This window comes from Dipodomys spectabilis, unplaced genomic scaffold (assembly GCF_019054845.1).
Source record: "Dipodomys spectabilis isolate Male_0828 unplaced genomic scaffold, ASM1905484v1 ptg000043l, whole genome shotgun sequence".
Lineage (NCBI taxonomy): Eukaryota > Metazoa > Chordata > Mammalia > Rodentia > Heteromyidae > Dipodomys > Dipodomys spectabilis.
In genome coordinates this window covers 25876556-25891047 of record NW_024870720.1, presented here as the reverse complement: position 1 = coordinate 25891047, position 14492 = coordinate 25876556, and the positions used below count along the sequence as shown (strand labels likewise).

The 14492-nt window shown below is 34.1% G+C and overlaps 1 protein-coding gene across 1 annotated transcript; it reads left to right on the top strand.

Moving 5' to 3' along the window:
- On the top strand, window positions 1-13008 carry LOC122106670 (sulfotransferase 1 family member D1). Its single transcript, XM_042678106.1, has 7 exons — window positions 1-148; window positions 3463-3588; window positions 4326-4423; window positions 6812-6938; window positions 8284-8378; window positions 8935-9115; window positions 12869-13008. The coding sequence occupies exons 1-7, from the start codon at window positions 1-3 to the stop codon at window positions 12979-12981; spliced, it is 888 nt and encodes a 295-aa protein (XP_042534040.1). The 3' UTR covers window positions 12982-13008.
- The last annotated feature ends 1484 nt before the right edge of the window (window positions 13009-14492 follow it).

Here is a 14492-nt window from a genome sequence, read left to right as displayed (position 1 = left end):
ATGGATAACTACCGGAGTGTGTTCAGGAGAGAGTTAGTGGATATTCAGGGGATCCCCCTTTTTTGGAGCACTGCTGAGCAGTGGTCCCAAGTGGAAACATTTGAGGCCCGACCCGATGACCTTCTGATCTCCACCTATCCTAAATCAGGTAAGACATTTCAATCATTTGTACTAGACAATTACATAATGATCCATGCACATTAGACCTCCGATTTGCACATTCATCATCAGGTCTACCCTGAATTCTTTAAATATTTGACAGAGGAGCACTGTGATATTTTGTGGGAACACTTCCATCTTAATTTGAACACATTCACTTCTTATTCTGAAATGATATCAACTAAATAGAGAACATATCTTAGAGAAAAACTAATGCTATTGCTTATTTTGAATTAAAATTCAAATCAAGTTGTTAAAATTAAATACATTTATGTGATGTGGGCACAAGGAGACTTTTAGGTTGTTAGTCTTTCTATGTAGATGAAACTGTCTTGGAACTTGTAATATTCCTTCTGCAGCCTCTCACCTGCTGAGATTATAGGTGTGCACCAGTACTCACAGCAAGGGTCATTTATTTTGCTTATAAAAAAACCAAACATGGGGCTGGGAAGGTGGCTCAGTGGTAGAGCGCTTGCCTTGCATGCATGAGGCCCTGGGTTCGATTCCTCAGCACCACATAAGCAAAAAGAAAAAAGTCGGAGGTGGTGCTGTGGCTCAAGTGGTAGAGTGCTAGCCTTGAGCTGAAGAGCTGAGGGACAGGCCCCAGGCCCAGAGTTCAGGCCCCATGACCGGACCCCAAAAAACAAAAACAAAAACAAACAAGAAAAACATTTTTCAGCAAATGAAAAGGAGAATTTAAAGGGATTCAATATGAATTCATAATTTTTATTCTCTAGATATTTCATAATAAAGCTTTCTGATGCACCTACTGATTGATGAGATGGCAGGGAGTTTAGAATGTCTTTCAACCATCCAATTAATTTATCTGAGTTCATTATAAGTTAATTATTAAGCACAAATATTTTCCTTATAATCCTGTCACAGACCTATGGACCAGTGGCCTTTCTTTTATCACAACGATCAAAATTATTACAAAGGCCTGAAGACAGCAGCTGAAAAGTATATGTTGCTTTGACTTTGCTATTTGGAGATACAGAAAATCTACTTAAAAGCAGCAAACTGCTAAGATATTTGAAACATAAAACTGTTTTAAAACATAATTTATCACAAAGATAACTTTTTGAAAGGAATTTTTTTCTGGCATAGTGAAAGATATATGGCTATACATAGTATGTGGTTATAGGCAGTGCTTTGGTAGGTTTTCTTAATATTGCTCTCCTCACAAACTGTTGATTACATTCATTACTATATCAATGCTTTGGTATAAGATCTTTCCTTGAAGTAAACAATGTGCCTCTTTTATTTTTCAAAAATGATAGAAAACCAACTTTTTCAATACAGGCATTAAAAATAGCTAAATTGACATTTCTCTTAATGAAAAATTTCATAGACCATAATTTGGGCTTCTCAATGATTAAAAAAAGTTTTACATTATACTCCGGAGTTTCTCTCTGTGTCTCTCTCAAGCTTATATGAGATAAGAAAGCAAAAAATTCCAGGATTGATTGAGCTTTCCTTTTTCTTTTTAATTCTTTTCTTTCTTCCTTCCTTCCTTCCTTCCTTTCTTTCTTTCTATTGTAAAAATACCATACAGAGGGGTTACAATTACATGGGCAAGATATTGAGTATATTTCTTATCAAGCATTGTTGCCTCCTCCTTTGCCCACCCCCCCCAGCCAAAGTTGAAAAGTTCATTTTTCGACATAACGACTTATACATCTCATTGTTGCAATGGGTCCACCTGTATCCCTATTTAAAGGATTTGTTTTTTTCCCTTCCCCTCCACAAATTATACCAACATCACATACAGTGAAAGCAGGGATTATACCATGGGGGACGGACATACAAAGCAACAAAGAAATCATCTTATAAATGTGTTAGAAACAGTTGCATGAAAGCAAAAACATTTGAATACTTATCTTGGGGTTCATTTCACCTAATATCAACTTATCTGATCTTTTCTGCTTGACTCAGACATATACTAGTTATTGCAAATTAAGAAAACCATGGGACCTATGTTTCTTTGGGCCTGCCTTACTTCACTTAATATAACTTTTTCCAAGTCTTTCCATTTCCTAACAAATGGGGCAATGTCACTCTTTCTGATGGAGGCATAGAATTCCCCCAACAACACATCCTCAAATAAACAACTGTCCAATAAATAAGTGGGCTAAAGACTTAAAGAGAAACTTCTCCATGTTAAAACAACATGGAGATACCACCTCACCCCAGTTAGAATGGCTATAACCAAGAACTCTAATAACAACGGATGCTGGAAGGGATGTGGCCAGAAGGGAACCCTACTGCATTGTTGGTGGGAGTGTAAACTTGTTCAACCACTTTGGAAAGTAGTATGGAGGTTCCTCTAAAGACTCCACATAGAGCTCCCCTATGACCCAGCAATCCTACTTTTGGGCATTTATCCAAATGTTCACAAACAAGACCATACTAAAGCTACCAGCACGACTATGTTTATTGCAGCATTATTTACCATAGCTATGAAACCAACCCAGATGCCCCTAAGTAGATGAATGGATCAAGAGAATGTGGTATATATACACAATGGAATTCTATGCCTCCATCAGAAAGAATGACAGAGCTCTCCTTTGTCTTTGTACTTAGTATTACAGTTATCTAGAAAGGTTTAGGAAGATGATTTAAATCTAGGGCCAAGAAGGAAAATACTGGCCACAAGAAAGGACACAAAAGTAGAGCTCAGGTACTTTAGTGCCAGAGGTGCATACATATGTTTATCTTTCTTAAAAATGTAGGAATGGATTAATTAAGTGATTAGTTACTTTTACATTTTTAGTTAACACTCATGATTATTCTGTTTGAGGACAGTTGAACACCTTTCTAAAGAGAAAACCAGCAAGAACCCTAAGAAGATGTTTTCCATATATATATAATTACTTTTAGCAATGTCTTGGTAACCTGGAAGTTGAAACTCAGACAAACAAACAGTGACTCCTATGCTTTAGGTCCATATCTCAAAGGACTGGTGGGATCCAGTGTCATAACGATCAGAGTGAATCAGCTTCAGAATCTATTGCCTGCACTCTGGTGCTAGTCACTGCCCATTCCATGTGAAGCCTCGAAGTTCTCTTTCCCTTTTGCTCATGTTCCACTACATGTTGCTCATTTTGATTTACAGTTCTTTTCAATGTCTAGTAATGGATTTATTAATATTACTCAGAAAAGATAGAGGTATTTATGGAGAAAGGGGAAGGAAATAAAGGACCCATTTTTATTTTACATAACACACAAATTCTCTACTGTTAGCCCCCTCACCCTCTTTTCAAAGGAAGATTTAGTTTCATCTTGATTTGTATTTGTCTGCAGGAACAACCTGGACCAGTGAAATCGTGGATCTGATCTATAACAATGGGGATGCAGAGAAATGTAAACGAGATGTGATATATAATAGAGTGCCATTCATGGAACTCATAGTCCCTGGGTTAACAAATGGTATTTAGTCTTAAAGTACTTTTCCATATAGTAGTAAATTTGCCTGTCTTCTGTAAGAAGTCATGATGAGAATGGTATAAGAAAGGATTGGCTAGTTTGGATCATACATGTCTGTAAGAACAGAGTCAGAATTTGGCTCTGCCATTAATGTATAACACTCCTTTCTCTACCCAAAAACAATATCTGTTTGAGAAAAGATTATGCCATGGAATAATTTCCTTATTATATAGAAATATTGGATTGGAGTAATGCATCATTATTACATACAGACAACTTAGAAGAGTCAAAGAGCCAAAGAGTCAAATACCAATTAGCTGGTATTTACAAACTCAAGGGAAGATTATGGGAATATAGGATGCTATATTAAAAAATTTTAATGACCATAAGTTCTATAATATAATGGATTACAGAACTTTAATATGAGAGATCTCAAAAGAAATTTTAAAATATAATAGCTCAAGATTTTCCTATTAAAAATGAAAAACTTGGTTTTATAAATGCCTATGAAGATAATTACCCATTCTAGTCATAGGAGATCAAACATTCTATTCATAGGAGAATACTGAAGATTCCTAATTTTTTATCTCATTGGTGATTTCAGGAATAGTTGAAGCTGTACAACTATAAAATCATATGCCTACATTAGACTACAAGCTGGATTAATGAGTATAAAGTTTTGGGTTAATGTTGTAAATAACTGGGCTTTGATCTATTTCTTTTGTTGACTGTGTTTATAGGCGTTGAACAGTTGAATAATATGCAGTCTCCTCGATTAGTGAAAACACATCTTCCTGTTGAACTTCTCCCTTCTTCATTTTGGAAGAATGATTGTAAGGTAGCGAATTTTGACAAAATAAGAATCCTCTTTCTTTATGTTGAATTTCTTTCTTAAAAACAAATTATGCAGAAACAAAAGAAGAGAGATTATAACCCTTGGATAAATAAAACAAATCAATAATGTGACCACCATATCTCAAGGATCAAAATAAAACAATGAACACCAGCAATGTTGAGATTATGCTTCATACTCAAGTATTGAGAAATGATCACATTTTCTGGCCTTCTAAATTTTTTTACCTATAGTACAACTACTTTAAAAGAATTGATATGCAAATAATATCCAAATTGATTTTTCATGTGTCAGAATAATTTCAATATAACATAGTCAATTATGTGTAACTTGAAAGATGAATCTATTAATATCATTTGCATATAAATAAAAATCATTAGTAAATTCATTATCTGCATATCTAAATATTTAAATTATTAAACATTAATTCAATGTAATTTATAGATATTTTTCCTAAATTCATTATAGGCTCACTTTCTCTTTCTCTCTTGTGCCAATACCAGAGCTAGGACCCAAAGCTTCAGGCTCTTAACTCAGCTTTTTTTCTGTGCTTAGAATTGCATTACCACTTGAGCCACACCACCAGCCAAGCTTTTAGTTGGTTATTTTGGGAATGAATTTTCTCTATTTTGCAAGGGCTGATTTAGAAGCATAATCCTCAGATCTCATCTTTCTGAGTAGTTAGGATTATAGGCATGAGTCACCAGTGGATGGCTAGACTTTTATTTTAAGAAATATTTTCATTTAAGCATTTGAGGAGAAAAGTACATAGATCCTAAGCATATGTCTTGATGGATTTTACTAAAGTGACCATGCCCACAAAAATTGGTAGCCAGATTCAACAGGATATTGTTGAATCCCCAAAGATCAGCGCTGCACTTCTAATCAGAAACCTTTATCTTCAAATATAATCATCTTGCATATTTTACCATAGATATTGTGCCTATTTTCCTTGTGTAAACTATACTACTCTTCATCACTCATTTTGACTCATTGTAATATTTGTGAGAGCTATTTCCACTTTACCTTGTGTGTCACAAAATGGTAACAAAAGTAGCTATATTGAGACCTATGCAAGGTCTCAATCCCACTCATATCTTTCAATTTTAATTTATGGAAGAAGAATGCGGAAACCTAAGGCATGTTTTATCTCCCTAGTACCGGAGAACTAGGGAGATACTCAGGATGTCCTTCCTTCTATGTCCTTCTTTGGCAAGCCAAAACAGATCTCAGTAAAGAAGGTGTAGGTGATGGTGATAGAAATTGAAAACAATTAGTTCATTGCCATCATCTATTGATACTGAAATAAGCAGTAACCAGCAGTGTTGCTGGGGTTTGTTTTTCTCAAGAAGTCACATGAGCAACAGACTCTGAACTATTAGAACTCTGCTATATCATTTTCAAATTTTCTTTCAGTTACTCCATCCCTACTCCTTTCCTTGTCCCAGAATTTGAAAACTACCATCCGTGACTTGGAAATATCAATGCTCAATTTCCTTTGCCTAATATTTGGGAGAGAAGAAACATTTGTTTGTTCTTAGATGAAAGAAGGTTTCTTCCTGTATGGATTTTCCCTTAGAAATATATTCACAGTGTACAATATTAATGTGCTTCCTTAGTGAAGGAAATTTTGTGAATTTCAGTTGATTTTTGTCTGAGAACCAGATTTACAAGATATATGACAAAGTCATTTCCATTTGTAAAATTTCTGTCTTCAATTAGACGTTAAAGCTTCAGACATAAGAAAAATTTTAAACTCATACAAGATATAAAATAGCCATCATTATGATCATAGGAATTTTTGAATTTTTTCTGGTTCTGAATTTACCTAGTAATATTCTGCAGTAAAAAAAAAATAGGTAGAGGTGTTTTTAAATAAAGTTTACCTCTTTATTAATTTATGTTAATGACACGCATTTTAAATTTAGGACATAGTACCTACTTTGTTGATTTAATACTTACTATAGTTTTTGTTTTACTTGGCATTCAATGTCTCAAGAGATGTTTTTATAAAAGCCAAAAAGAAATGGAGGAAAGAGCATGCAAGATGGGAAATGAGTTTTTGTATTCAAACAAGACATAGTGCTGGGATGTAGCTCAGTGGCAAAGTGTTTGCCTAGCCAGTGCAATGTCCTGGGTTTGATTCCCAATACCCAAAAGACAAAACAAAAAACAATACAGTTAAACCCCATTCACACCAAGAAAAATAAATACCAACAAAAACCAAAAGACAGGTATAGATCTACTACGCGAGGTCATTGTTATTTGTATCAAGGTCAGGAAATAAAAAAAAAAAAACAGAAAACAATGACAATGTAAGCAAATTTTAAAAACTATTAAAGGAAGATTCTAATTTTCTCTATTACTCTACAGATGATTTACATGGCACGGAATGCCAAAGATGTGGCTGTATCTTACTATTACTTTTACCAGATGGCCAAAATACATCCAGAGCCCGGAACCTGGGAGGAGTTCTTGGATAAATTCATGGCAGGCAAAGGTGGGTGCCATTTATTTGATTATGGAATTATGATGAGTAGACTTTCTTCAAAGAAACTACAAATTTTAAAGATTAATACTGTATTTATCATAAACCTTTTGTGCCCTCTGCTAATGCATCATATAGGCTGTAGAGAAAACATACCTTTCTTCAAAGAGTTTTGGAGAATTCATGGCACATAGATTTCTTAGTCCTTTGGGTTCATAGTCTTATTAGTGATTCATAGATACTTTTGGTATATTTAATCACATTGATCTCTCTTGTCCATACTGTCATACTGTTTTGATTTTATACCTCAATCTTGGAGTCTCATTTTTTTGTGTTTCTTTCTTTTCTTAACCTATGAACTCTGAACATCCTTACATGAAAATTTTTTCTTAAGATACTGTGCTTCTACTGATCCTTTGTGGGTTTTTTCCCCATAAAACTCATTCATACCCATGATAGTAAATTTATTAATAATTTATAAATAAACATCCTCTTTTGTACATTCTTGTTGAGACAAGTGCATTTCAATGATATATTATACAGACCTACACCTGACATTGGATCTTCATTGTCCCTAGAATGTCATCTTTATTAATGTCATGACTCAAGTCCAAATTATTAGAATCAAATACTCCCTAATTTCTCCACAGGCCTTTTTTTAAATTTGTCGTTCATAGATTTTTTTCTTTCCCTTTTCTCTCTCCTATGAGCTTACATACCACTTATTGTTTAAATTATGTACTTTTTGCTACCGTACATTTGTAATTTTAGTTATTAGAAGTTATATCTGTTTTCCTGGAATTTGCAAAATAAAGTATCAGTATGAGTGGCTCATACAACAAAAATTACGTTTCATACTACAGAGACTTTAAGTTCAGAAATAGAATGTTATCTGGGTTGATTTCTTCTAAAATGTTTGTCCTTGGCTAGTAAATTGCCATTTTTGCCCTGTGACTTTCCATGATCGGTCCTTGTTTTGTGACTATGCTTTATTCCCCATTTCTTATCAGAGTACTACACATATGGAATGAAGGCCCATGTCAAGACTTAATATAAGGTTGCTTGTAAAGACCCTTCCTTTCTCTAAATATAGTCACATTTTGAGGTCCTAGGGTTGGCACTTCCATATATATGAATTTGAATAGAAGAAAATTCAAGTACAACAAGTATTTTTTTCTTTTCCAAGTAGATTACAAATTCAATGAGTAATGTTATTTTATATACTTTACCTATTGTCTCTTTCTCTAATATTTACTCAACGAATATTTACTGATACTGGTGGAACAGAATGGCATTTTACAGTTTTTGAGTTAATGTAAACAGTTGTGATTTTACAAACATTTCCTTTTAAATTTAGTGAGTTTTGGTTCCTGGTATGACCATGTGAAAGGCTGGTGGGAGAAAAGTAGAGATTATCGTATCCTTTATCTATTTTATGAAGACATGAAAGAGGTAAGAGGCAACTGTCATTTCTTTTTAATATTTGAAAGAAATTTAAGATTAATTTTCTTTTCTGTCTAGCTTTATTGGTTTATTAATTTTACTAATCTACTACCTTACTCACTGAACCTTAAACATAGATCTTTTACCCATTTACTTTTTTTCTGTCATTACTGCCATTTCCACTGCAGACCAAGTATCTGTCAGATTTATGTGAACTCTCTCATTTTGCTTTTATGATATACTCAGAGAAAGTTCTCACTCTGAAGCCAATGTATTTCTCCTCCCGTTTCCCAATATTTCAGTGGCTTCAGTCATTATATGAAATATAAATAATTAAAATAGTTAACAAAATTTGAGATTATTTAACTAGATTTCTCTAATCTCTTCTTATGAGGTTTAATTTAGCATCCCTTCAATCTAGCATGTCATTTTCTGTCATAATTAAGCAAATCTGAAAATGACATTAAAATCAAAAATTTTCTCCTCCATTACAATGGAATGAATAGAAACTATTAAATTACAACCAAATCTATCAGAAATGATTCATTTTCTTTAACTATTTTAGGATCCAAAGGGAGAACTTCGGAAAATATTAACATTTCTAGAGAAAGACCTGCCAGAAGAAACTGTGAATAAAATCATCTACCATAGTTCTTTCAATGTAATGAAACAGAACCCGAATGCAAATTATACCAGTATGAACAAAGAGGAGATGGACCATTCTGTGTCTCCCTTCATGAGAAAGGGTGAGGATATAAGACTTTAGTTTCTGTAGTGTGCTAATTATGCTGTGGAGAGTATATATAAGATATCAGAGGCAGCTTAGTAATCTGGGGCAGATAAGTAGAAAGAAAAGAAATCCCAGGGGAAATAAACAACATTTTATTTATGCTGCATATCTATCATATAAGGATATAATGCAAGTCTTGGTACACACTATTACTCTGTCAGAAGAATGCCATATTTGTCTGTATTGTCTGGATATGGTTGATTTTCCTTTAATTTTTATTGCACAAAGAAGTTAGTTTTAATTATGCTAGATTAACATAACTGTTACTATAATTTCTATAGATGATTACCTCAGATTATTGAACTCCATATATAACATCTTGTACAAAGCAGATCTTTATCACATACATTGCCTTGTGTGAGTAGGCTTTGGTATAAAATAAAAGCAAGCTCCAAGAAACGAGGTCTGATTTAATCACATTTATTTTTTATTTAACTTATATGTCTATGAAGGCTATACACTTTTGTTTGGCTTTATTTTTGTTCTCTTTTTGACCCTGAGGGCAAAACAGATGATCATAAGTGTGTTATGCCTATTATAAACTGGAAGATGAAAAGAACTGGTAGAAACTTGTTGCTGAGGTGTATACCTCAGAGTCCAATTTCATTGACCAAAGCAGATAAAACCCAAAGTCTAAAGTTAATGGGAAAAGAAGTATTACATAATGTGTGATGAACAGAAATGTACAAACTTAATAGTCAAGGAGGGACTGAAAGTTGTTTTATGATAGGCTATAAAAACTGTTAATGCTAATTTTAATTATAATGAATATAATCATAATGGATTCTAGGTCTTTTACAACCAGAAATTTATGAAATATATGAATAATTGTGGCTGAGAGTTTCTGTATCTCAACTACATGGGGTCTTTCTTTTATTTTACTTCCAAGGGATTCACCTGGAGACATTGCTGTAGTCACAACTAGACTTTATTAGAAGACACCTTATAAGTAAATGCTAAAATCACTCATGAATGTCCTATAATGCACAAGACAGGGCTCCCTTTCCCCCAAAGAATTGTTTAGATTTAAATGTCAAAAGAGGAAATATAAGAAAATAAAATGGGAAAGTTGAGAAACCCTAGGTCAGACTGACATACAGTCATGCCTTTATATCCCTGGGGGATTGGCTGTAGGGACTGAGTCCTTGGGATCCTGAATGCTCACATAGGCAACTGTCTTACAGAAAACGACTTTATAATGCATGACCCATCTGCCTCTTCCTGTATATTTCCAATCATTTCCAAATGACTAATAATAACAAGGTAATTTAAAGGCTGTTGTATTGTTTAGGGAATCATGACAAGGGGGAAAAACATATTTTCAGCACATTTTCTGCAAGTATTTTTAATGATGAGGTGATTCTAGAGAGACAGATCCTCAAGTTGCCAAGAGTTTCTCATAATTATTTTGAATGTTTTCTACATGGGTTTCCAAAACCTGGGTTTTCTGAAACCCAGATTTTTAAGGAAATAGTACTTTTAAACCAGATATTCATTGTAAATGTAATGTCTAGTACTATTCTTAAATTTTCTGGTATGATTAATAGTTTGAAGATTCAGATATGTTTAATTATATTTATTCTACTAATTTTACAATTTTGTCATTAGAACTATTTTTTGAAAGTTATCATTTGACATTGGAGACTATAGGCTTTTTTGTTTGTTTGCTTGCTTGCTTTTTGTCGGTCATGAGGCTTGACCTCAAGGTCTAGGCACTGTCTCTGAGCTTTTTTTGCTCAAGGCTAACACTCTACCACTTGGAGCCACAGCGGCACTTCCAGTTTTTAAGTGGTTAATTGGAGATAAGAGTCTTGTGGAGATTTTTCTGCCCAGGCTGGCTTTGAACCGTGATCCTCAGATCTCAGCCTCCTGAGTAGCTAGGATTACAGACATGAGCCATCAGTGCCTAACCAAGATTAGAGTTTTAAAATGACTAAAAAATGTCTCTGTATCCTCGCTAACAAAGGTCTTGCAGGCAAAGAATTGAGATTTGGAGATGGTGGAGTTGCCCTCCAGGGTAATTTTTTGTTGTTGTTATTTAGGGGCTTACTGTTCTTTACACAGCTCAGTGGTAAAATCTATTGGAACTACTGAAACACAAAATATTACAAGAGTCTACAAGTGGTACAATAAGGGTGAGAGTTAGAGTTAAGGTACAGGTCCTAAAATTAAAAATTAAAGATAAAAGTATAGGAATTCACATTAAAAATGGTATTAGAAGCTAGGTATGGCTCAAACTTGCCAACCCAATTAATTGTGAGTGAGAACAAGAGAATTTTGAGTTTGACTGGTCTGACCAAATTGAGAAAGATCCAGTCTCAAAAATAAAACAGAATGTTGGATTTTGTCAAAAGCTTTTTGGCATCTATTGAGGTGATCATGAGATTCTTTTTTTTTTTTATTGTGAAAATACTGTACAGAGGGGTTAGAATTACATGGGCAAGATAATGAGTACGTTTCTTATCAAGCATTGTAGCCTCCTCCTTTGTTTCCCCTTCCCATCCCTTCCCATCCTCCCCCCGCCCCCCCCCACCCTATCCTCCCGGCTCCCCCCCCCCAAGTTGTAAAGCTCGTTTTCAACATAACGACTTGTATATTTCATTGTTGCAATGGGTCCACCTGTATCCCTATTTAAATGATTTGTTTTTTCCCTTCCCCTCCACAAATTATACCGACATCAAATACAGTGAAAGCAGGGGTTATACTGTGGGGGAGATCATGAGATTCTTATTCTTAATCCTTTTAATGTACTGTATTACACTGATAAATAAATTGTGATATATATTCACATAAATATATGTTCCATTATCTCATATGGCAAAATTTTATTAATCTGGAAAAATCCTTTGCAGGGATATGGATGATGCTGGAAATAATTGTAGTAAGTAAAGTAAGTCAGGGCACAAAGATTACATGTTTTCCCTCATATGTGGAAGTTAGATATGAACATTATAAACATATATGAAAATACATACATGGTTATATCCATATAGGTTTATGAATACAAATTCCAATGGTGTATGCAAGACCTTTGAATAACTAACTTACTGTTTAACAAAATGAATACCAGGAAGCTAGAAGGGTGTGTGCAAATGCAGTCCTAATAATCAATGTACACATGCGAACATACTAAGCAAACTGAGGGGCTAAGAAGTAAGAGAGAATGGTGAAAAGAGTGACATGGATCAGATTCACTATGCTCAACTCACATATTGTATTGCAATCCCTTCATACAACTTAATACAATTTTAATTAATTTAAAGATATAATAAGCACTGGTCCAGGTTAATATCAGTACATGAGGGATAGCAAATAAAGAGGGTTCATGAGGTGAACATAGTCAAAGTATTTTCTATGCATATGGAAAACTACAAAAACATAGCCTGTTGAAATTGTTTTAAGAAGGGTGAAGACCAGAGTGAAGAGGAGCAAAGTTTAATTGGGGTACTTTGTGTGCATATATAAAAAAGTCACAAACTCCATTGTATGACTAATACTAATCAAAGTGCAAAACAAATAAACCAAAGGACTGGGATTTATCCAAGGTGATAATTGAGACCTTGATGCCTAAGGCCCTAAATTCCAACACTCAGTAATACACACACACACACACACACACACACACACACACACACACACACACACACACACATCTGAAGGGAAAATTTTATAGTATTCTCAAGTTTCTAACTTCATGTTTTCTTTTCAGGCATTTCAGGAGACTGGAAAAATCAGTTCACTGTGGCCCAGTATGAGAGATTTGAAGAAGATTATGAAAAGAAAATGGGAGAGTCCACATTGAAATTTCGATCGGAGATCTAAGAGATACTTGCTCCTTCTCCATCTCTGTAGCTGATACAAAGATTGACAGAAAAGTCTATATGTACTGTTTCTTTATTTACACAGTCATGGTTTCTAAGAGAAAAATCAAATAATTTAAATATGTAAGTGATAATACTTCTATTTTAACTATCTTCTGCAATATGTATGATGAAAATTAATAGTAAGAGTGTGAATAAAAAGTTCATTATATGACTATATGTAAATATCATAATGAAACAATATGTGCAAATAGAAATATACTTAACATTTTAAATAGATTTTTAGATTCATAGTTACTTCAGTTTTAAAATTCAAGTGCTTATCATTGGCTTTGTGAAGATATTTATGGAAATGTTCAAATGAATGGATTGCACATACAATGTCCCTTAGTAATATATGGCTTCTTGTTGTTTAATGCCCATATATGTATAAGAGAAAAAAATCTTTGTATAAGGAATTCACTGAACTTTATTGCCACAGAATAGATTTCTATACATTAAATCTTCATTTAATAATCATAGTGGTTTCCTGTTAAAATTTGCACTATTCACAATTGCCAAGATACAGGAACAGCCCAGCGGCCCTGTAATAGACAAGTAGATTCAAAAAAGTGGTACCTATACACAACAAAATTTCATGCATCCATTAGAAATAATAAAATAATGTCATTTTCAGGGAAATGGATGGAACTAGAACAAATCAGGTAACAAATGAGGTAAACCAAGATCAGAGAGATGGTGCATGTTCTCTCTAATATGGGGAAATTAAATATAAAATGCATAGCGATATGATAAATTATGCAAGATTCTAGATACACACAGCAAGACCACAAGAGGATATTCTAATGAGAGAAGCATGAAGGCACAAGGCCTACATGCCTCTTCATATTTATATAAAAAATATACACACTGAGACAAACTCCAATGTCTATTACAGAATAATATACTTACTGAAATAAACAAGAGGTATTATTTTTTGCTTTATTTCTCATATTGTAGTTTCAGTTTTTGATGATTTTGTCTTCTTTACCTTATGTATGGTATATTAGTGTACATCTTTGGGAGAGTGTGGATGAGGTACAGAACTTAGGAGACAAAGGGTGAAAAAATGCAACAGTGGAGCTCACCGGAAATTAATGAAAGGTGAACTATAAAACTTGTGGATGAGGGAGGAACTGGGAGAGAATGAGGACACAGAAGACATTGCATGAAAGGAAATGTACACATTGATTCACTCATGTAATTGTAACCCCTCTGCATATCACCTCTATAATAACAATAAAGCAATCATTTGGGCAAATGCCCGGAGGTGGGATTGCTGGGTCATAGGGGAGCTCTATGTGGAATCTTCTGAGGAACCTCCATACTGCTTTCCAGAATGGTTGAACAAGTTTACACTCCCATCAACAGTATTCCCTTTGGCTATAGCCCCTCCAGCATCTGTTGTTATTAGAGTTCTTGATTATAGCTATTCTAACTGGGGTGAAGAGGCATCTCAATGTTGTTTTGATT

Coding starts and splice junctions, on each gene's coding strand:
- LOC122106670 (XM_042678106.1), top strand. CDS start 1: ATGGATAACTACCGGAGTGTGTTCAGGAGAGAGTTAGTGGATATTCAG. Junction 3,589..4,325: donor AGTCCCTGGGTTAACAAATG/GTATTTAGTCTT, acceptor CTGTGTTTATAG/GCGTTGAACAGTTGAATAAT. Junction 9,116..12,868: donor GTCTCCCTTCATGAGAAAGG/GTGAGGATATAA, acceptor TTTTCTTTTCAG/GCATTTCAGGAGACTGGAAA.